Raw genomic sequence first — 22,130 nt, 5'->3', positions numbered from 1 at the left:
ATACCACCCACTGCCACTAGGATTTGGAGCTGCTTCAGCCCCTAAAGGGGTAGAGCTGGGTGCCACTGAGGAATTACCACCCTGCAGGACATAGACCACAGGTGGCTGAGGGAGAGACACAGAGCAGGGAACACGGGTTTCTTAGGTTTTGCACAGCAGAGTACATGACTGTTTGCACATGCTTCCTTCAGCACATGGGTTCAAATAGCAGGGTGGAAGCTACAGAGTGGGGATAGAGGGTTTGTTATGTGAGGCTATTTCAAATCACAATCACATGCCCTCTGCTGCCTCTGTTCCTGCTTTTCCACACCTAGAGGATGCTGGGGGGAGGGTGTGGATGGGTGGGTGTTCTGATTTGGTGGGGATGTGGGGAGGGGAGGGTCTGAGCCAGGTGATGATGGTTGTTGGGTAGGAGGGGGAAGAATTCTGAACCTTGGGATGGGTTCTGAGCTTGTCGTGGAGATGTTTGTTTATATTCTGAGCCTATGGGAGAAGGTTCAGGGCTAAGCATGTTTAAAGTCAAGCACATGCCTAGGAGCTTGGCTGGATTGGGGCTTAAGTGCTCACCCTGCAAAGATCTGGGAGCAACTAAGCCACTGAGCAAGGGGCAAACTGTTGTCTGCCCCAGCTGGACTATGTAGAGCCCAGGAGGAGAAAAGAAGAAATGTGATCTGCTGGCTTTTAAGGGTCTGGTTCTTTCTTGAAAGTAGGGAAGGAAAAGGGAGAGACACTACCATTTGAGGGGCAGAGAGAGAATTCAAGGGAAAGAGGGAAGGTAAAAGGGGAGAAGAGGAAGGGGGACAGAGAGAAATAGGAAAGAGAAGACCAAACAAGTTAAAAAATAAAGGGGGGGTAAACAAGAAGTTGAAGAAAGAGACTGAATTTGAAAAGTCTTTTAAGGAAAAAGAAAAAGTGAAAGAGTGACCTCAGGGAGAAATAACTTGAATACAATGGTGCAAGATAGAAAAATGAGAGCAAGGAAAATAGCTGATGAAAAAGATCAGAAAAGATGTATTGAAATACATGAGAATGAGCAGAGAAGGAAGAGCACATACTAGGAGAGTAAACAGTCTATTTCTTTATTAACATATACAGTCTGATGCCAAAAACACACCATCTTGCTGGATATTAACAAAATGACTTCAGTCCTCTCTTTCTCTCTGTTGTATATTTTGAATCAATTGTAGTGATGATTTCATCTTTGATTCCACCTTTATTTCCTCTTGCTTAACATTTTCCTCATAATTTTTCTTTTTTAAAACTTCTTGCTTTAACCCTTTCACCAAGATTACATTGCACTTTGGCCTGACCCTTTCAGTCTTTTATTGAGCTAGGACAATAAGCGTTGCAATATTTCCCATCTCAACAGATTTCCCATCCCTGTTCCTCTACCCCTTCTGACTGCATTCTGTTCCTCATCTCTCTTTCTCTCTCCTTTTTTTTTTTTTCTTTTTTTTTTTTAAATACCTCCTCATCCCCCTTTGGAGCCTCACCTCATTTAGAACTCCTGGACCATGACCTCTCCAGTTACACTTTGGCTTTAATGTGTTTTTCACTTTCCTGTCTTGGGTAATTGCATTGGTTAAATTAAAAATGCTGTTGCCAAGCTGACACCCTTAAATTTTGGCTCATCTCAGTCATAGCAGCTCATATACTGATGCTGTTCCTTATCTGTTTATTCTCTCCACATTTTTGATGATTAATCTTCTATGGCGGGGTGGGCAAACTTTTTGGCCTGAGGGCCACATCGAGGAATAGAAATTGTATGGAGGGCCATGAATGTTAACAAAATTGGAGTTGGGGTGTGGGAGGGAGTGTGGGCTCTGGGGTGGGGCAGGGGATGAGGAGTTTGGGGTGTAGGAGGGTGCTATGGGCTGAGACTGAGGAATTTGGAGGGCAGGAAGGGGATCAGGGATGGGGAAGGGGTGAGGGAAGGGGTGCAGGTTCCGGCTGGGGGTGCGGGCTCTGGGGTGGGGCTGGGGATGAGAGGTTTGGGGTGCAGGAAGGTGCTCTGGGTTGGGATCGAGGGGCTTGGAGAGAGGGAGGGGGATCAGGGCTGGGCTTGGGGCATGAGGAGAGGCTCAGGGGATGCAGGATCTGAGCAGCACTTACCTCAAACAGCTCCCGGAAGCAGTGGCATGTCCCTTCTCTGGCTCCTATGCAGAGGCACGGCCAGGCGGCTCTGCACACGGCTCTGCACGCTGCCCTGTCTGCAGGCACCGCCCTGCAGCTCCCATTGGAGCATGTAGGAGCCAGAGCATGGCCATGCCGTAGCTTCTGGGAGCCACGTGGTGAGGCCCATGACCCTGCGCCCCAGCTGTAGTTTTCCCACCCCTGTTCTATGGGCTGTTGTGTACTGTGCAAGTATTTTTTGTTAACTTCTGGAATATACTCCATCTATACTATGCTAGAAACTCACAAGACTACATTCTTCCATCTATGCACAGGAAGTCCCACGTGTAACCCCTTATGTATCCAGAAGAGAATAGGAGTACTTGTGGCACCTTAGAGACTAACAAATTTATTAGAGCATAAGCTTTTGGGGGCTACTGCCCACTTCTTCGGATGCATATAGAGTGGAACATATATTGAGGAGATATATATATATACACGTGTGTGTATATATATGTGTATGTGTGTGTATATATCTCCTCAATATATGTTCCACTCTATATACATCCGAAGAAGTGGGCTGTAGTCCACGAAAGCTTATGCTCTAATAAATTTGTTAGTCTCTAAGGTGCCACAAGTACTCCTGTTCTTTTTGCGGATACAGACTAACACGGCTGCTACTCTGAAACCAGAAGAGAATAGATCCCTGAACGTATAGAGCTCATCATGAGTCACCTTTCACACCCATTCTGGGGGGAAAGGGGCATAAAGCATTCCCCTGCATGGGCCATCTCCATCCGGTCTGTGTGCGTATGTGAGAGCAGCTGCTGCAGGGAAAGCTGCTCACACTCCCATGCAGGTATACAGGTAGTAGACAGGCAGGATTGCAACAATAAGTGGGGTCTTGGCTCTGCCTCTCCAAGGCACTGGCTGGCAGAGCTGAGCCGGGCTAGAAGGGGATGTAAACTCTGCTAGGACCAGAATATTTCCCTCTTGGAGCAAGGGGGCAGCAGGGACTGAATGGTGACTTTGCACTGGAGTTGGAGGTGTAATTTCAGTGAGACATACCTGTGATTGAGCTAATGTGCTAAAAAGGAGTGTAGCTGTGGCAGCACGAACAGGAGGAGGGGCTAGCCGCCCTGAGCACAAACCCATCATCTCAGATGAGATCATACTCAGGGTGGCTAGCCCCTTCTGCCGCTTGCACTACCAGGGCTACAGTCTATTTTTAGCATTCTAGTGCAATTAGAACTAGTACAAGTATGTCTCCTTGTGATGGAAATTACACTTTCCAGCTCTTGTGTAAACACCTCAGAGTCTCATTCTGTCCCTGGTGTGCTCCTGGGGCAGTGAAATTCCACATTGCCCCTTCCTGGAGGCTTGTGGTAACACCATGATCTAGTCCTTATTTCCCTAGGAATTTGTTCGGTTTTTTTTTTTACCATCTTTTATGTCTATGGCTTTGTTTCTGTTCTGAATTACTGGTTAATATTGGGGTCCTTGAAGCTTTATTCTTTTATTGCTTTTGAAGTAGTTGTAGTAAAAATTACTGCTGAACATCTAGAGCCTGATTCTGGTGCCAGTGAGTCCACAGCAATACTCCCATTGGCTTCAGACGTGCAGGATCAAGTCAGTAACATTTGGTTTTGTGTCCTTGCAAATACATTGTACACATAGCAGTTTATATGCCCTTCTGTGAAAAAATGATGATTCTTATTATGTTGTATTCTCTGTTCAAACCTATTGCACAGTAACATGGAGTTTGATGTATCGTAATTTACACTTTTTCATTTGTTTGAAACTCTAAATGCTTTTACATACTGTGTGTATAACCATTTTTAAATTAAATATCTTGCTAAATTCATCCCTGGTGTAACTCCATTGAAGGCAGTGGAATTGCACAAGGCATGAATTTGGCAGAAAATATATTTATAATGTGTTAGCTAATTTACCTAATTTAGTTAATTATTAACTATAAAAAGTCCTTTTTGACCCAGATCCAAGGAATTCCATGAGTTACCTTATTTTTGTGAATAAATGCTATGTTTTGCCATTTATTATACTCTTTTTGTCGAGTGCAAAGGAATAGTTTTGCTCTCATATCCATAACAGATCTTGACTTCTGTCTTCTGCTCTCCCTCTAATTGTGAAAGTCTAGGTTAATAATTTTAATATGCTTTGAAATCCTTGGTTGAAAGTTGTGGAACTGCAAATTATTATTATTATTATGTTTGTTATTTCAAACTGGGTGGATTTTATGCTCATAGAGGGAGCAGAATATTTGACTTCAGATCTGTTTTGTAGATGTGAGAGGAGACTGTTTTTCCAATTAAGAACAGAAATGAAGGTAGAATAATGATGGTCTTGGGGGAAGAAAGCCTGGTATTTAAGAAGTACTGACATTTTCTGAAAATGCAAGATCGTAATGTCCAGCTGAAGAGGAACAAATCTAGTTCAATTTTTCAAGTTTGATTTATTTATTAAGTTTTTTCCTACAGCAAATTTTGCATCAGATGATATAGGTCAACTCTACAGCCACATCACCTCTGGCTTAATTGGTCTCTTCAGGCGTGAAACTGTATAATAGGCAGTGTTGGTAGTGCCCCCTATTTTTAAGGTTGTCCGATACTTTGTATTATAAGACCCTGTTTTCAGTTGCTTGTAACTTTGCCAAATACTAACTGTTTGGGTTCAAATTTTCCATGCAAAGGTGTCCCTTAAGCAGAAATTGTTTTGGAAAATGTAAGCTAAAATGGTTTAGCCATGTCTAAGGCTACATCTTCACTACGGGGGGGGGGGGGGGGGGTGTCGATTTAAGATACGCAAATTCAGCTATGCAAATAGCATAGCTGAATTCGACGTATCGCAGCCGACTTACCCCGCTGTAGGGACGGCGGCAAAATCAACCTCTGCGGCTTCTCATCGACGGCGCTTACTCCCACCTCCGCTGGTGGAGTAAGAGCGTCAATTCGGGGATCGGGCTGTGAGATTGGGATGGGGAATCTGGAGGGGTAAGACTAGGTCTTGCTGAGAAAGGAGACTGAGATGAGAAATTAATTTTCTCTCTGTACTGGGCTTTCAATGTACGCATCCCCAGTCTTTTACCAAAAGAGAGATAATACTAGTATATAAGAGTGCTGGTACTGCTACTAATAGCTAGTTCATATATACCACTTTTCAACATTAGATCTCATAGCACTTTACAGAGTTGGTCAGCATCATTAACACGACTTTACTGAGGCACAGGGAGGTGAAGTGACTTGCCCATGGTCACCTATAGGTTAGTAGTAGAGGCAGCAATAGAACCCAGGTCTTCTGAGTCCAGTGCTCTCTCCACTACCAGCACTACTATATACTAGTGTTATGTGTGTGCGCACACAGGGTAGTAGTGGTATGTTGTAGGTATATAGTAGTACTAGCTTATATGTAAAATGTAATGAATCAAGTGCCTGTGAAATCAGGTGTTGTGCATAGAAATAGTCTCAGAAGAACTAATGGAGTATACAGGAATTATTTAGTTTCAGAGATTTATATACTTTGCATTGATACGAATCAATCTTAACTGCACTGAATTTTTTTTTAAATGTCAGTGTCAGACATTCTGCTCTTGATATAAGATGCAACAAGGACAGCAATTACTTTGTGTAGTTGTATCATTCTGAAATAACAGCAATATGATTTTTGAAGACTCAGATTGAAATTTTCTTTTCAAATATTTTCTCCAGAACTTGTTTCCAGAACCCTTGTCCATACAAAGTAACTCTGTGCAAGTCCTTAAAACCCTGTGGGAGAAGACACAGCTGAAGGGAACACATGGTTTTGAAACTGCGATGATTCAATCTACATTTCCACACCAGAAGGTAAACATTTATTCCTTGGGGTGGCGGGATGGGGAAGTGATTTTATACCAACCTTTAGAACTGGTCTACATGGATCTTTGCAATAGATGTGATGGCTCCATACTGTGGTTAACTACTGGAAAGCAAACCTCTTACACACATGCACATGTGTGTGCACATATATCAACAAATCATAAATATCTTAGCAATTAAACATGGGGCCCAATCCTGCTTTCAAAGAAGTCAATAGAAATTTTGAGGCTGACTTAAGTCAAAGCAGGATCAAGTCCAGGTGGCCTCTGCTTCTTATTTCTAACTACTGAATCACATTAAAATAAACTAAAAGGATACCATTTTTTTTTATATTACTTTTCCATGTGAGCAATTGCTGTGTTGCCAAAAAGATGCTAAGCATTTGCTCTTGGGAGAGGAGGTGGCCCATGACACTGAGAACAGGATGGGAAGTGGTTTGTGGACACAGGTGGGATTTTCAAGAGTGCCTTAGGAACAGAAGTCCCATTCACTTTCCATCTCTCTATTAAGAGGTGATCTGAATTAGGAAAATGTTTGAGAACTACTGCTTTCATCATTGGTAAATTACAACCTGTTTCCACCCTCTTTTGCTCTGTGTATATTTGTGTGTGTGTGTCGAAAGGAAGCTTCTTTATGCACTGAATAATTTTTGTCACTAAATTTCTTTTGCCTTCAGTGCTGTATAGCTCTGGTTTCTTCTAGGTATTTTCACTCATTACCTTTCCAAGTCCTCTTCAGCCAGTTTATTCAAATGGCAGTCTATGGCTTATTCATGATGTAGGGTCCTCTCTCTCTCTTACATAAACCACACCCAGCTTGTAAGGGCGTTGACCAGTGCTCAGCAGGAATTTTATTTCTGAGCTCTGTAGTGGATCCATAAATGTGTCATTTTTTATTGTACTTTGAAATGTCTCCAGGTTTACCTAAGCCCTCACATATGCTTCATGGGAGTTGCTAGTGAAGTGAATGAAAACAGGTGATGGTACATGTAGGTATTTTTTCCTATTTACATACCTAATTTTAAAGGCTAGAGTCAGAATAGCTGCCATGATGGACTGTTTAGCTGCCCTGTGGAAATTCACACAATTCTGCACAATGCCTTGGATGCTATGAAAATGATGATTTTTACACACTCCATTCTTACCATCTGTCAAGTTTAAAAGCTATTTACTGTTTCAGAAATTGTAGAGAAAACTGTTTCAAAGCTATTAATCAGACTTCATGGAAAAGACCAGTAGAGGATTATAAAACAAAGACGTATTTGAGCTAAGTGCAGAAATATTCTTCAACATGTACAATTTTTTTTTTTTTTTTACATCTCAGCTAAAATTGGATGAACTAAATTGTCAGATGTGGTTTTAAAATATTCTTTCTCAGGCTGAGACTAAGAATGGAAAATGTCTGCCTGAAAGTATTATTTTACTAAAGTGATGACAGTTGAAAATAGGAGTTATTAATGGAAACATCTTCTGAAACATAAGGTGATCGTGTTGCATGACCTATCCAGATGCAACATATACAAGTACGTGCATATCATACACATGCACATACAGATTTTTTAAATTCAAAATTAGATAAAACTAGATCCAAGCTGTTTCTTCCAAAATCATAAAGCTGTTCTTTGTTTAACTTAGAATAAAGCTTGTAATAGCTCATTTGCTGAGAATGGAGTAACCTGCACAGTACTATGAACTAGGAGATCTATCAACTGAAGTGATGCGAAGGTACTTATGATTGCATATATAGGAACAAATTGAACCTCAGCATGCAATCTGAAGAACTGGGCTGTGCACTGGGCAGATTCATAGAGTCTAGCAGTGTTTACAGTAGAACCACTTCATGGCCAGCTGCAGTAGCCCCCATGGCTGGTGCATCTCCTTTCTATATGGGGACTGGCCACTAGCTCCATATTGTTCCCTCTCCCAAATTCCTGTCCACACTTATATACCATGAGCCCACGATGCTCAGAGAGTGTCACACCAAGATTAATGGCAGCCGACCTAGTAGTCAAAGCCAGCGTTCACAGTCACGAGACAGGATATCTGGAGATCAGAACCAAGAGACAAACTGGAGATCAGAACCATGAGTCAGGAACCAGAGTGAGGCCAGGTCAGGATACCAGGGGGTAAGAAGCAGAAAACACATAGGAGGACTGGAACAGCAAGGCAAATGCCAAGTGTCAAGCTGGGGTGGGATACCAGGAAATCCAGGAGCCTGAGCTGGAGCCAGAGCCCAGTTGTTTAGACAGCTTCCTGTTCCTGCTGCTGGCTTAAATAGGGCCAGTGGGCCAATGAGCCACACCAGGACGCTAACAATCACATCCAGCAAACTGTTAGTCTCCAGAGTATTTGTTGCATAATTCTGTTACTCTTAGTCCTTTGGGGGTTATTTCATCATTCCTTTCTTGTAAGAGTACTTTCTTGGTTAACTGTATTCCCAAATTAATGGGACAGTACATCAAGAAACTAAAATTAAAACACTGATCCCAACCAACTAGAAAGTGGAACTTTGGAAACTCAACAAGTTGTAGAATTACACACTGTTATCAGGATGCTGGATAGCAATCAAGTAGATGCAACACATTAAAGACTTTCTTGAGATTTTAAAAATGCTGTGCAGCATTTGGCTGGTTTCACTTTCTTTGTTTTTGGTTTGCTTACTAATATAGGGCCTGCTATTGCTCCTATCAAAAAACTCATTGATTTCATTGGCAAATTCCCACTGACCTTTCTGAAAGCAGGATCTGGACCTATTGTTTAGTAGATTTCTTTTTATTTCTTGTGAAATTCAGAGACCAAGAAGACTAGCTAGAGTCCGGTGTAATGCTGTCGGCCCAATGCAGTTTTTTCAATGTCTCTCAAACATGACCAGGAGTGGCTATAAGAAGTGCAAATGTGTGACTACACACACACACACACACACACACACACACACACACACACACACACACACACACACACACACACATATATATATTCTCCTGAAAGCTTTTGCTTTTTCAGAAAAGTTTGCTTCAGTTGGAAAATTTGCCTTATACTGTGTATAGGTCCAAGACACGACATACTCTCAACCCTCCGTGACTATAGTGGAAGCTGAGAACGCTCAAGCACCTTGTGCAGAAGGATTCCATAACTTTCTTAAAAGCAATTGTGGGTTAGAATTCTTAACTAACTAAACTCTTAGGCACTTGGGTTTACCAAGGGACAGGATGAAATGCTTAGTCATGTAAGCTTTCTAGCACTACCTGTGAATATTCTGGTAACAGATCAGCATATTAGGCCAGATTTTCAGCTGGTGTAAATGAATGGCGGTCTGGTGGTTTATAATAGTTGGGGAGCTGGCCCATCCAATTTCTGCAGATAGCATTTCTTTTAAGTGTCTTTCTAACATGGAAAAGTAAATTTAAAAACAAAATATCCTGCTTCCCCCCCACCACACATACAGACACCCTTGCAGTTTTATTTCATCAAAAATTTCAGGGGGAAAAGTTTCCTTACCTTTTTTTCTTTTCTGTTTATGGGTCTATCGAAATATAATCAAACATGGCAATTCCAGCACCATACTGTACATTCCGTCACAAACAGACACATGTTCTACATCAGCTTAGGAAATTCAGAAATTCTGGGTTTCTGAAAATGGTTAAAGAAACCACTCTCTTCCTGGGAGAAAGCAGGCTGCACTGTCCTCTAACAAATTCCAGTAGCATTTTGAAATATTTTTGCAAGTAATCAGTAGGTAGGTGAAATAAGACCTTATTCACCCTGTTCCTCAGTAAGTTGCCATTACTTCTGAAGTCTTGAGACATGGCAATCTCTGCAGAATCGTTCAGAATATATGTCTAGCTATGAAAGAGAGATTAGGAGAGTAGCTGTGTTTAATAACTGTTTGCTTTATAGTAGGATCAGTTGGGAATGCAGTCAACAGACACTAATGCTCTAAGTATCTGTTTTGCTGTGTATACGTGCATGCATTGCACTCTTTCATTGTGATACAAGAATGCCAAAGAGAGATCCAGTTCTTCTCTTTATTGGCACACTAATCCTTTGTGATCAGTTAACTGGGTGCAGTGAACAATTTTAGGTTTTTGATAACATGCTCCTTTCTTAACACACTAAAATAAATATTGTTTGGAAAAATAATTCCTTAGCAGTAGTGTTGTCTGTTGGATAAAGTATAGGGTGGGGAGCCACAAGATCTGGGTTTTTTCTAATCTTGGCTCTGAGAGTGGTTTATTTATGTGATGTGGGGCAAGTGACTGAAACACTCTGTGCCTCAGTTTCCCCACCTGCAAAAAGGGTATTAAGGCTTGATGTTTGTGAAGTGCTCTAAGATCTTTGCATGATGTTAGGCTGTTGCACAAATAATAATCACAGATGATATCACCTGCAGAAATGTGAGCAAGTCTCTACAAATAACAATACCCACCAATTCATAGGAAGGGCAAATATCTTGCATTGTGTTCTAGAGGTGGATGAGAGATCCATTTGCCTTTTATTTCACAATCTGCATCTTCAAGAACAGCCAGTTGGCCTACTCTCTTCCCTGGGCTCTTCAGGGGTGCCCAGCTGGCTTGCTCACTTGTTTGGTTTGGCGGCAAGTTAATAACACCATTCGCCCACTAAAACCAGGAAAGCATCATCTTGGAGCAACTTGCTGGAAGCAATTCAGAGAACACTCTGTATCATGTGGCTGCTGCTGCTTTCAGCGCTTTAAAACACTGTCTCTAGATCAGTGTTTTGAATGGGCAAACCAATAACTCCTCTGAAGCCAGTGAAGGTTCTCTGGGGTAAAGTGATGTAAGTGAAAGCAGAGCCAGATGCCATGCTTCCAATGCACTCAGTTCACCACCTAGACACAATGTGGCACATAGAGATGCGTCAGTCACAGATATGGATGAACTAAAACTTTGTCTTGAAAAGTGAATTTAGGGCATTCTAGGAGTAAAAGCCTTTAAATTCCTGTTGAAATGGTTAATGTTACTGGCATTTTATTGTGATATTAATGAAGTCTTAGGGAGCCTGAAGCCTAGGTAGGGGTCTTTTTTATTAAATCTAAATAAAATGAAATAAATAAATGTCACTGTGATACCAATGTATTCATTTCTTTATTTTCTGTTTTGTTATTATGTTTGAATTACTTTTGTTTTGTGAGATTTACAGTTGTTGAAATTAACATTTTAAAATAACCAGATTAACTTTTGACAATGCCTAAATTGTTGTGCATGTAGAGTATACAACATCAAGACATTAGGAATGAAGGAGATGCTCAGATTTCACAACTATTTGTTTCTCAGTCTTAAATGTACACTTATGCTCAGTAAGTTTCCTGTTTACAATGTCACTGAAAAATTAAAAACATGTGAATAATTAAAATATTATGTGAAAAAATAAAACATGTGAAAAAATATTAGTAGCTAGGAATATTATTCCTCTTCTAGCTGGTATACTTGAAAGCAGAATATTGACTCCAGTAGAATTGCTTCAGATTTGCATCATGGTGATTGACTGCAGATTTTGGGCCAATATGTGCAGTCAACTCACTATCATAAATACCTAGCATCACACAAAGAATCTTATGTAGCAACATACTGTATGTTCATGCCACAAAAAATATTTATACAACGCAGTTTAAAATTTGCCAGAAATAAAGTATTTCCAGATGTATATCCTCATAGATTTCCGGTCAGTTGCTTCACAGTTCTTTATCGGAGAACATAGGCTACATTATAAAAAACAGAACCAGTTTTATACTCATTGCAAAATCCATTGTGTTGACTCATGCCATCATTTGTCAGAAGAGTGATGGAGCAGCTATTTTATGAACCTTACACGATTCCTTCAGATTTATTTGCTGAGTAGTTTTGCAAGAAAATAAATAAAATTTTTAAGCAATTGTCATTTCCATTTATTCGATTTCTGCACTTGATAAATCACTTTATCCATCAAGAAATAATGCCCCATTTTCACAACTGAGTAGTCGCCTTACACCTTCCAGATGATGCAGGTGAGGGACAGGGAAATCTCTTGCCCCAAAAGTTTGACTACCTCCCACCTCACAAGATGGTGTATTTCAAGCAACTGCGGATTGCCACACAGACTTTTCTTGAGCCTTTTCCCCATCCCCTGGCACCATAGCCAATGTACTCTAGCCACCCAAGAGGTGCTTTTAAAAGCATAGAGAAGGCACCTGCTCTCTAGATGTTTTTCCTTTCAACCCTGACATTATCAACTCATCTCTTCACAATGTGTCATTCATGGAAGATCCTGGGGACACACTGGAGGCAGCATCACCACTCTTGTGCCCAGCTTTCCAGTGATAGACTATGGCAGGGAATACACACCACACCAGGGCAGAGAGAACCACACATCCCAGGGCACTTCACTGCCCAGTACTTTGCTCAGGTCCCCTTCTTGGAAGCTATTCCTTCACTGATACAAGGGACCAAAGGCCAAGGAAACTTCCAGAAGCTAGCTGGGCACGTCCTATTCTGTTTGGTTCTCTGACACCATCCTGCTTATGCTCTGTTGCCTCAGGTCATGGTACCTGAGCCTCCCTCTGAAAAACCTGAGGTAAGTAGCTACTCCTGCCTAAGTAGTTACCAGCTATCCTGCCATTGACAAGTCAGCTGAATAAGTATGGTCAGTGTAGAGAAAGCTCTCCAATTTCAGAGCAAAGCAGCCTGCTGAATCCCGTGAATGGAGAGGGTTCCCCTGTAGAAGGAGAGTTAGTCCCACTGGTATGGGAAGGGCAGTCAGTGAGCAAAGTAGTCAAGTTTTACTGGCCATTTTCAGTGAATCAGTGCTCAAGCACCAGGAAAGAAAGCACCTTAGACATGGACAGCCTGGTTACGCCAAACCTCAGGTATGCTTGAGTACAGTCCCCATATCAAAGAAACTATTTCAGAGCCAAAAGGGTTCCAAACTGGGGGAGGAGGAATGTATCCCTCATGTAGTCCAGTGGGAGCTGGCATGTTAGGCCAGGCCAGAAATCAGTAGAAGACAGGAAGACCCTCTTGCTTCTATAGGCCTTATATAGATATTTCCTCCATTAGACAAAATGATTTAAAAACTTTTTAAGATGCAGCTTTTCAGTTCTTGGTGTGCTGGGAAACACATTTATGTTCCAGCTCCTTTTGGACAGAGAAAAATCTTTCTTTGTCCTGTTTCCGCTGATGGAAATTAAATGTTTATAATTAGCAGATTTTTCTGATGTGCTTCTTTGACTGCCATCTCTCCCTGTGTGTTTTGGCAGATGTCCCTGTGCTGGTATTTGTGCATGTGTCTGTTTCAAACTCAGCAGTTGGTTGAGATGAGGTCTTTAATGGAGGGAGAGAATATTCAAACATTTCTATCTCCATATTAGAAGTACAGGAGAGTCCCTAGTTGTGAAAACAAGGGGCCAAATTTCCCCCCGCAATACAACCCCTTTCCTCTGTCTGCCAGCACAAAGAACGTTTAGAGCCAGGGACTTCAGCCAACTGGGGATTCCCCCAACTGGAGGAGTCCCTGAATGACATAGAGCTGATGTAGCTGGCTTAGGGTGACCAGACAGCAAGTGTGAAAAATCGAGATGGGGGTGGGGGTTAATAGGAGCCAATATAAGAAAAAGCCCCAAATATTGGGACTGTCCCTATAAAATCAGGACATCACCCTAAGCTGGCTCCTCTTTTCCCTTTGGCTCTAGAGACATGGCCAGGAGATAAGGCAAGTCTAGAAAGCTGCTGTGGTCCAGCAATCCACAGCTGGGATAGTGGCTCCTTTTAAGGTTTGTTAGGAAAACAGTTTGTATGAGCTTCATTTAACCTGTTACTACAGTTTTGGAACTAAACCTCATAATATCAGTGCTGCTCACCAGCGGTTTGAGTTCTGGCAAAAAAGACCCTCTCATCTGTCTTTTAAAGAAGAGTGGGCCCCAACCCACCATTCAGTGATTAACCCTCTGTTGTGGCCTCATATCCATTTAAAAGTGAGGAAATTCCCAGCGATGTAGTGTCACTAGAGATCATTGGAGCCTAGTGGGTCACCAAAAAAAAAAAAGAAAAAAAAAAAAAGCACTGGAGAGAGGCTGAAAGTAGTAAAGAAGTTGCTGCTGGAGGGAAGCTATGGCAGGCGGTAGTGGCCAGAGCACAGCTGGCAAGAACGGAGGAGTATCAAAACCTCCCCAAATCCTACCTTCTGAAGAGTTGCAACTTGAGCTGCTTTTGTTGAGAGAAAAGAAACACCCTGTTTTTAATAGATCCACCCAGACGGGGTGTTTGCTGCCACAAAACATAAGAAAGAAGGGACTCTACTAGATCTTAACCGTTCAAAGCTCAATGCTCACCAGGTGCTATTTATAAACTCACAGCTCTAGTTTTTATCAGGTGGAAGCACTGACCCTTATGATTTCATTTTACAAGTAATAAATTATGGGGCAATTGGATCATTCATACTGTGAATTTTTTATTACTGTCCTAGGATCTGGACCATGTTCAGATGCATCTGGAAGAAGTGAGGTTCTTTGATTTATTTGGATACAGTGAGGAAGCAGGAACATGGCAGTGTTTCATGTGCAATAATCCTGAAAAGGCAACAGGTAAGGGATCTTCATTCCATGCAAAAAGTAGTAGGGTTCCGTTTCTGGCAGACTACGTTACCTGGCTGGATAATGCAGTGTAGACTTCAAGTCTCCAAAAGTAACATGATTCCTACACCTTATGTAGCAGTAACAACAGAGGAGAAGATCTAGCCATGGCATTGTTGGGCTTTTCTATACAGGGACACTCAGGAAAGTTCAGTCAGATCCTTGGATGATGAAGTTGCAGTTACCTAAAGACCACCTACTCCTGAATGAAATTATGGGGAGTGGGCATAACATAATTTAATTTATGTGCATTGACTTCACACTTTTGATTATTCACCTTAACTTTTCTGTATGTCCCTGTGTAGACATGGCCTATGAGAGGGAGGCTGTTAGAAGGGAAATACTGCAGTAAACTCTGAAGAAGAGGGCAGACAAGTTCTCCCTTTAATTGGAGCTCATCAGCAAAGTTCTTCCCTTCCCTTATCTCTCTTTCCAATATTTCTGAAGAGACACAGGATTAAATTCGAACTTTATTAGCTGTGTGTTGGAAGTGGGGTTGTAAACCCAGAGTGAATGTGGACATGTATACTGACCTGTCCTACAGTCACCTTGTGCAGCAGGAGTAATCTGCAGACATGGAGCGGCCAGATACGGGAATATGAATGTAAAAGTCCATGCTGGCCCAGGCCACAGGTTCCAGCTGAGAATGTCCTTGCTGCGGGTGTTTAGGGAGCCTAGAAGGGATGCAACAGTTGCCCTTTAATTGATGTCTCTTTGTATGAGTACACATCCCTGGAAGAAGTGGCTTAAATTTGACTCAGAATTATTAGTTTTAATGTGATCAAATTCCTGGCACACTTTTTCTGGGAACAGGCTGTTTAACAATTCAGTGATGAAAATGTTTGTACAGGTAAAAAATATAGGTGTGTCAAATTGCCTACTATATTTGGTATCATTATAAGTAGAGCTGGTAGCACTGCCTGTTACTAAGGTCGCCTGACATTTCCCATTCTAACACCATTTTGCAATCATTGTGAACATCTGCCCAAATTTGGCCAAGTTATAAGCCTTTGAAAAATCACAGTTCACACATGCTCAGTAGAGACTTCTTCAATTGTAGCAGGTAAAATATCCAAACTTTCTCACCTCACTGAGCAAGTTTGAGCCTCACATAGATCCTAGTGCTGACCTAACTGCGTATGTGCCATCACCACAAAGTGACAGAGCCTGCTCCATCCCCTTACTGCTCCGAGCATCCCCCGCGGCTCTGGCAGAGCCTCAGTCCCCCCCCTCCACCCTGGCCGTGCAAGGAGCCGCCCCGCCAGCGGTCCGTGCAGCCGGAGCTGCCTCTCCCTCCTGTCCCAGCGGAGCCGCTTCCCAGGGGGAGGGTCCCAGTGCAGGGGAAAGTTTCTCAGCGCGCAGCGGCAGCTCCCGGGAGCCCGAGCTCCACCCCCCCGGGAAGGGCCCGCACTGCAGCGCCTCCCACAGCCGCCCGGCCTGAGCTGCTGCAGCCTCACTGGGTCCAACTGGGAGCGGGGTGGAGACCCCCCGGAGCTCGGGAGCAGGCCCAGAGCCTGAAGCAACTTCCCGCCCTCCCCTGCTCCAGTTGCTGCTGTGCAGGGGAAGCGCCCGGCTGGGGGCGCACGGGCTGGAGAACGGCGGGAGCCGGGAAAGTTGGAGCCTGGGGAGGAGGCTGTTGTTTCAGGTGGCTGGGAGGGAGGGGGAAGGAAGGGGAATGTGGCGTGCTAAGGGGAGGAAGCGGGGCTGGGGCGGGGATTTGGGGAAGGGGTCCAATGGGGCAGGGAGGGGGCGGAGTTGGGGCAGGGACTTTGGGGAAGGGGTTGGAATGGGGGTGGGGAAGGGGCGGAGTTGGGACAGGGCCAGTGGGCCCTAGAGTGTCCTCTTTTTTCAATGTTCAAATATGGTAACCCTGACTCAGATTAATAAATTGAGAGTGTGACAAAATAAGGACCATATTTTAGCAACAATAAGAGGCACTTAAGAGTCTGAATTCAGAGTACTTGAACAGATCACTAACATCTTGAGTGCATAAATGTTACATTGTGCCTGGCTCTGAGAGTCTTTAGGAAGAAATGCCTGAAAGTAAGGATATGAAGTGTTTCTTTAGAACTTTTGAAGCAAATAGGTTGGCATATTAGGTTTCTCTTTTTGTTGTTGTTTAAAAGTAGATAATTCTCAGGCAGAGGAAATAGACTGGTAAAAATTCAAACACTACCAGATGTAGGTTTGAACATAGTGAATCAAAATGTTTGACATTAGAATCCTCACTGTGTTCAAGTTTTTCTTTGCTCATTTCCTGCTGCCATAAATACAACATGCAAAGGCATTAGCTATAGAACTCAAAAGTATTATTTTCTAGATTGCTGGAATCTCAGTCCTGGAAATGGAGCAGTTCTAAACTATTAACCCCCAAATGCTTAATACAACATTACATACAAATCAGCTAATACAACATTATGATTTAAATAAAACTTTACATGCACAACATGCATGAAATTCAAATTCTATGTATCTTGAGACTTTAAATACACAACACTCAAGGATTTTAAAATAATGATACCCACAACAGTTATAGCACAGCCCCCTAGTACATATGTAGTTTTTTTTATGAATATTCTGTATATAGATGGTATTAACTTTAATATGGTTTATAACAATAATCAAGACAATCATTTGCACTTCTATGGTATCTTTCATATCAGGATTTCACAGTACTGATGGACATTAGATATTTAAGTCTTGCAACACCCTTCCAAGGTAGGTATTCTTCTCTTTTTTACAGAAGGGGGGTGGGTAGAAGAGAAGCCAAGCCCCAGAGAGATGAAGTGACTTGTTCCAAGTCACAGAACGGGGAACAGAACTCAGATTTTTTTGTCATCTGGTTTATGTCTCAACCACTAGACCATGCATTCTCCCATACGAATGCATGTGTCCAAGCTGTGGTTGCTGTAGGAAGCATTCCCTGACTGTTGGGAATTAAAAGTCCTGAGATTTATTGCATTAACACATCTCTTTGCATCTCAGTTCCTTGTTTCTTTTGTAAAATACAAAAATAGATTGTCACACATTCAGAATAAACATGCTTCTTTGGATGGAGCGTGTCAGTGCTTTTAGCATTACCTCTTCTTCCTTTCATACCTCTACTCTCTAGTTTGGCCCAGTGGGGCAAGCCAGGCAATTGACTTTTTACAAAAGAGAAATTTCTTTCTAAGAAGGTTTTAAAATATTTTAATGATAAAATTATGCAGAAAATTTACCTGTCCTACAGCTGCTTTGTGTGTGGAGAATACCTGATTTTGATGTGTCCTGATATATTTAGCGGCTTCTTCCTTGTATTCTCAAAAGCTGATAAAGCCAAGGCCTGATATTGTTCCCATTTGCACTGGTTTTCCCTTGGTGTAACTCCACTGAGATCAGTGGAGTTACTTCAGATTTACACTGGTATAAGTGAGAAGTCTAAGGACATTCAGGAGCTGGACACTGGAGTTGATGGGAAAGAGATTAGGAATTAAAGGAATGATTGAGAAAAGATTCAAGACATTCCGTATTCTATACACTCATCTCATCTGGCAACCATGGAAACCCAAACCCTTTCCTCAAACCCTTCTATACTCTCAAGGAGGAGCAGCTATTCCATACTGCCTAGCAGTGTAATCCTCATTCTCAAATGTTCACTTTGCCTTATAAATTGCAGCTCTTCTTGCCATGTGGAGAGAGAGATTGCTTTGGAGACTTCCAGTCCTGAGAGAGCAACTCCATTTCCTTATTAACCACATTCAAATGAACAACTGATTTTTCTCAGGATAGATGGGGGCCTGTGAAAGTACTGAAATGTCCTGAGGGAACATGCCCTCACACTGCTTATTATAGACTTTCTTACTTTATGAAAAGAGAAAAACAGTGATTGGGAAACTGGAATTAACAGCATAACCTCCCAGCTCCACAGGGTGGGATGCAGCCACCCGCAATGAGAGACAGGGAGGGACACTGGCCTTTGAGATGAGGCTACAGGGAAGAATATCATTTTCCTGCCATTACACACATACCTCCTTGTCCCTCCAAACTTTAAAATGTGCCCACTGTTTTGGGGTACCTAATGTAGACACCTGGGGCATGACTTTTCAGAGGTGCTGAGCACTCTCACCTCCTCTTAAGGCCTGTTGGTGTTACAGATGCTCAGCATTTCTGCAAATTATGTCTAGGGTGTTTCGAGTTGGCTAAAATCAGTGGCCACTTCTGGAAATTTTGGCCCAAATGTCTGCATTTTTTTTGCCATTTCCTTTTCCACTCTCGCATTTTTGCCACCCACATTTGTCTGTTCACTCTCTCCCTCCCTCACTCCTTCTTCCTCCATTAACTTTCTTTTTCTTCCACTCATTCCCTTCCTTTCTCTCCCTACCTCCTGTCCTTTAAGATGCCTCTCTTAACTCCTGTTAACTTCCAGCCTTCATTCCTAGTCCAGGGTCAAAGACACTATAATTGATATCACAGGACTCCATTGGATCCGGCCATTTTTTCTGTTAAGACGCTAGTCAGCCATCCCTCTGAAAAACACTATCTGGATCATTACCCCTATCTTTCTCTCCCAGCTAAAGATGTGAACTGTGGGTACCTTGGACAAATTTAACTCTTCGCTTGTCAGGCAAATATCAGGACTCCGTTTCTACTTGTGTAGAAAAGAAGTTCCCTAGAGCAGGAAAACCTTAATTAGATCGTGCCAAATTACTGATTATAAAGGATCTATGGGAGGTTTCTATCTGATGGTCTCCCTCTCAGCCTGCATCTCTGCTGGGGTGTATAGATCCCACAAGGCAACGGCACCCAAGAGTTAATGAAGAGCGCACTCACTCTCTCAGCTGTGGCTAAATGGTTTGTTAGTGGTGGCTGCAATAAAAAGCTGCAAACAGACAGAGTAGGGTGACTGTCAGAGAGGCCGAACACCACAGTGGAGAAGCACTACAGTATCAGATGCAGGAAAGCTGCCTTGAGGGAGCACTTTGCTGGCAGAAAGATCAGGGAAGGTTGCCATACAGAAGATACCTGCAGGGGGTAGAGGTGGGAGGCAGCAAGAGACATATGCAAACAATCTTTGACTGCCCAGCCCAGGAAGACTGGGACTCAGAGGAGAGGGCAGGCCTGGGACCTGCACAGGATAGAGGGGGCAGAGACTGAATCCCCAGATTCAGAGTGGCGGTACTAACATAAGACTAGGACTTTACTTTTGTTCCTGCTTTAATTTCCCTTGTTTCTTATAATATAAGAATGGCCATACTGAATCAGACCAATGGTCCATGTAGCCCAGTATCCTGTCTTTCAACAGTGGCCTGTGCCAAATGCTTCAGAGGAAATTAACAGGGCTACTATTGAGTGATCCATTCTCTGTTGTCCAGTCCCAGCTTTTGGCAGTCCAAGATTTAGGGACATCCAGAGCATGGAGTTGCGTCCCTGACCATCTTGGCTAATGGCCATTGACGGATCTATCCTTCATGGATTTATCTAATTCTTTTTTTAACCCAGATACACTTTTGGACTTCACAGCATCCCCTGATGGGTTCCACTGGTTGACTGTGCATTGCTATTAAATTCATTGGGTGACCCCTGGTTCGTGTGTTATGTGAAAGGGTAAATAACGTTTCCTTGTTACTTTCTCCACACCAGTCATGATTTTATTGACCTCTATCATCTCCCCCTTTAGTCATCTCTTCTCTAAGGTGAACAGTGCCAGTCTTCTTAGTCCCTCCTCATGAGAGAGCCATTCTATACCCCTGATCCTTTTTGTTGCCCTTCTCTGTACTTTTTTCCAGTTCTAATATATCTTTTTTGAGATGAGGCAACCAAAACTGCATGCAGTATTTAAGATGTTGGCATATCATGGGTTTATGTAGTGGCATTATGATATTTTCTGTTTTATTATCTATCACTTTCCTAATGGTTTCTAACATTCTGTTACGTTTTTTTGACTGCTGCTGCAAATTGAGCAGATGTTTTCAGAGAACTCTCCACAGTGACTCCAAGTGATAACAGCTTTCCTGAGTGATAACAGCTAATTTAGACCTCATCGTTTTGTATGTATAGTTGGGATTATGTTTTCCAGTGTGCATTGCTTTGCATTTATCAACTGAATTTCATCTATTTTGTTGTCGAGTCACCCAGTTCTGTGAAATCCCTTTGTAACTCTTCACAATCTGCTCTGGACTTAACTATCTTGAATAATTTAGTATAGTGTGCAAACTTTGCCACCTGTTTCCCCCCTTTTCCATTTATGAATATGCTGAACAGCACCAGTTGCATTATAGATCCCTGGGGGACACTGCTATTTACCTCTCTCCATTCTGAAAACTGTTTGTTTATTCCTACCCTTTGTTTCCTGTCTTTTAACCAGTTACATATCTATGCGAGGACCTTCCCTCTTATCCCATTACTGCCTACTTTGTTTGAGAGCCTTTGGTGAGGGACTGTGTCAATGCCATTCTGAAAGTCCAAATACATTATGTCAAGTGCATCACCCTTGTCCACGTGTTTGCTGACCCTCTTAAAATTCTAACAGATTGGTGAGGCATGATTTCCCTTCATAAAAGCCATGTTGACTCTTCTCCAACATATTATGTTCATCTATGTGTCTGATAATTCTGTTCTTTACTATAATTTCAACCAATTTGTCTGGTACTGAAGTTAGGCTTATGAACCTGTAATTGCCAGGATTGCCTCTGGAGCCTTTTAAAAAAAATCAGTGTTACATTAGCAATTCTATGGTACGGTTTGATTCATACAATATTTGACTTTATGCTTTCTTTCACATATATTCCCACTCTCCCACCAGCACAACTTTCTCTGTCATTCCTCTATATTTTGGACCCTGGTGTTACCATGTGCCATTGATTATTATCATTCCACCAAGTTTCTGTGATACCTATTATATCAATATCGTCATTTAATACCAGGCACTCAAGTTCACCCATCTTAGTATTTAAACTTCTTGCATTTGTATACAAGCACTTATAAAATTTGTCAATGTTTAGTTGTCTGCCTTAATGTGATGTAATAGATGGGACTTTTTTTGTATGACTGTTTCTCTTCAGGTCTTATCTATATTTTATCAACTTCTATCCTCTCCTTTTTAGTAGGATGTAGAGTATCTCCTTTAATAAATTCCCCCCCCCCGCCCCCGCCATGGCATGTCTCTGTCAAACAGTGTGCTCCTCCACATCTGTCAGCTTACCCCAAGCCCTTAGTTTAAAAACTCTCTACAACCTTTTTAATTTTATGTGCCAGCAATCTGGTTCCATTTTGGTTTAGGTGGAGCCCATCCTTCCTGTATAGCCACCTCCTTTCCCAAAAGGTTCCCCAGTTCTTAATAAACCTAAATCCCTCCTCCGAAAACCATTGTCTCATCCATGCATTGAGACCAAACAGTTCTGCCTGCCTAACTGGCCCTTCACATGGAATGTTACCATGGAGGTTCTAATCTTTCTATTCCACATAGAGGCAAATATGTTGCAGCTCTTTTACATGCTGATCTGTGCTTTAATTAATTGTTTAGTGTCATATTTTCCATTGTTGTTT

General features: G+C 42.3%; 1 protein-coding gene across 2 annotated transcripts in view; it reads left to right on the top strand.

The window, feature by feature from the left end:
* VEPH1 (ventricular zone expressed PH domain containing 1) overlaps positions 1–22,130 on the top strand; it is a 145,639-nt gene that overhangs the window by 103,548 nt on the left and 19,961 nt on the right. For both annotated transcript variants that reach the window (XM_054039306.1, XM_054039308.1), the window contains exons 11-12: positions 5,838–5,972; positions 14,441–14,558. In XM_054039306.1, coding sequence (XP_053895281.1) covers positions 5,838–5,972; positions 14,441–14,558 — 253 coding nt within the window. The remainder of the gene's footprint in view (positions 1–5,837; positions 5,973–14,440; positions 14,559–22,130) is intronic.

This window comes from Malaclemys terrapin, chromosome 9 (assembly GCF_027887155.1).
Source record: "Malaclemys terrapin pileata isolate rMalTer1 chromosome 9, rMalTer1.hap1, whole genome shotgun sequence".
Taxonomy (NCBI): Eukaryota; Metazoa; Chordata; order Testudines; family Emydidae; genus Malaclemys; species Malaclemys terrapin.
The sequence above is the reverse complement of the archived record's forward strand: the minus strand, read 5'-3'. Positions and strand labels throughout refer to the sequence as shown.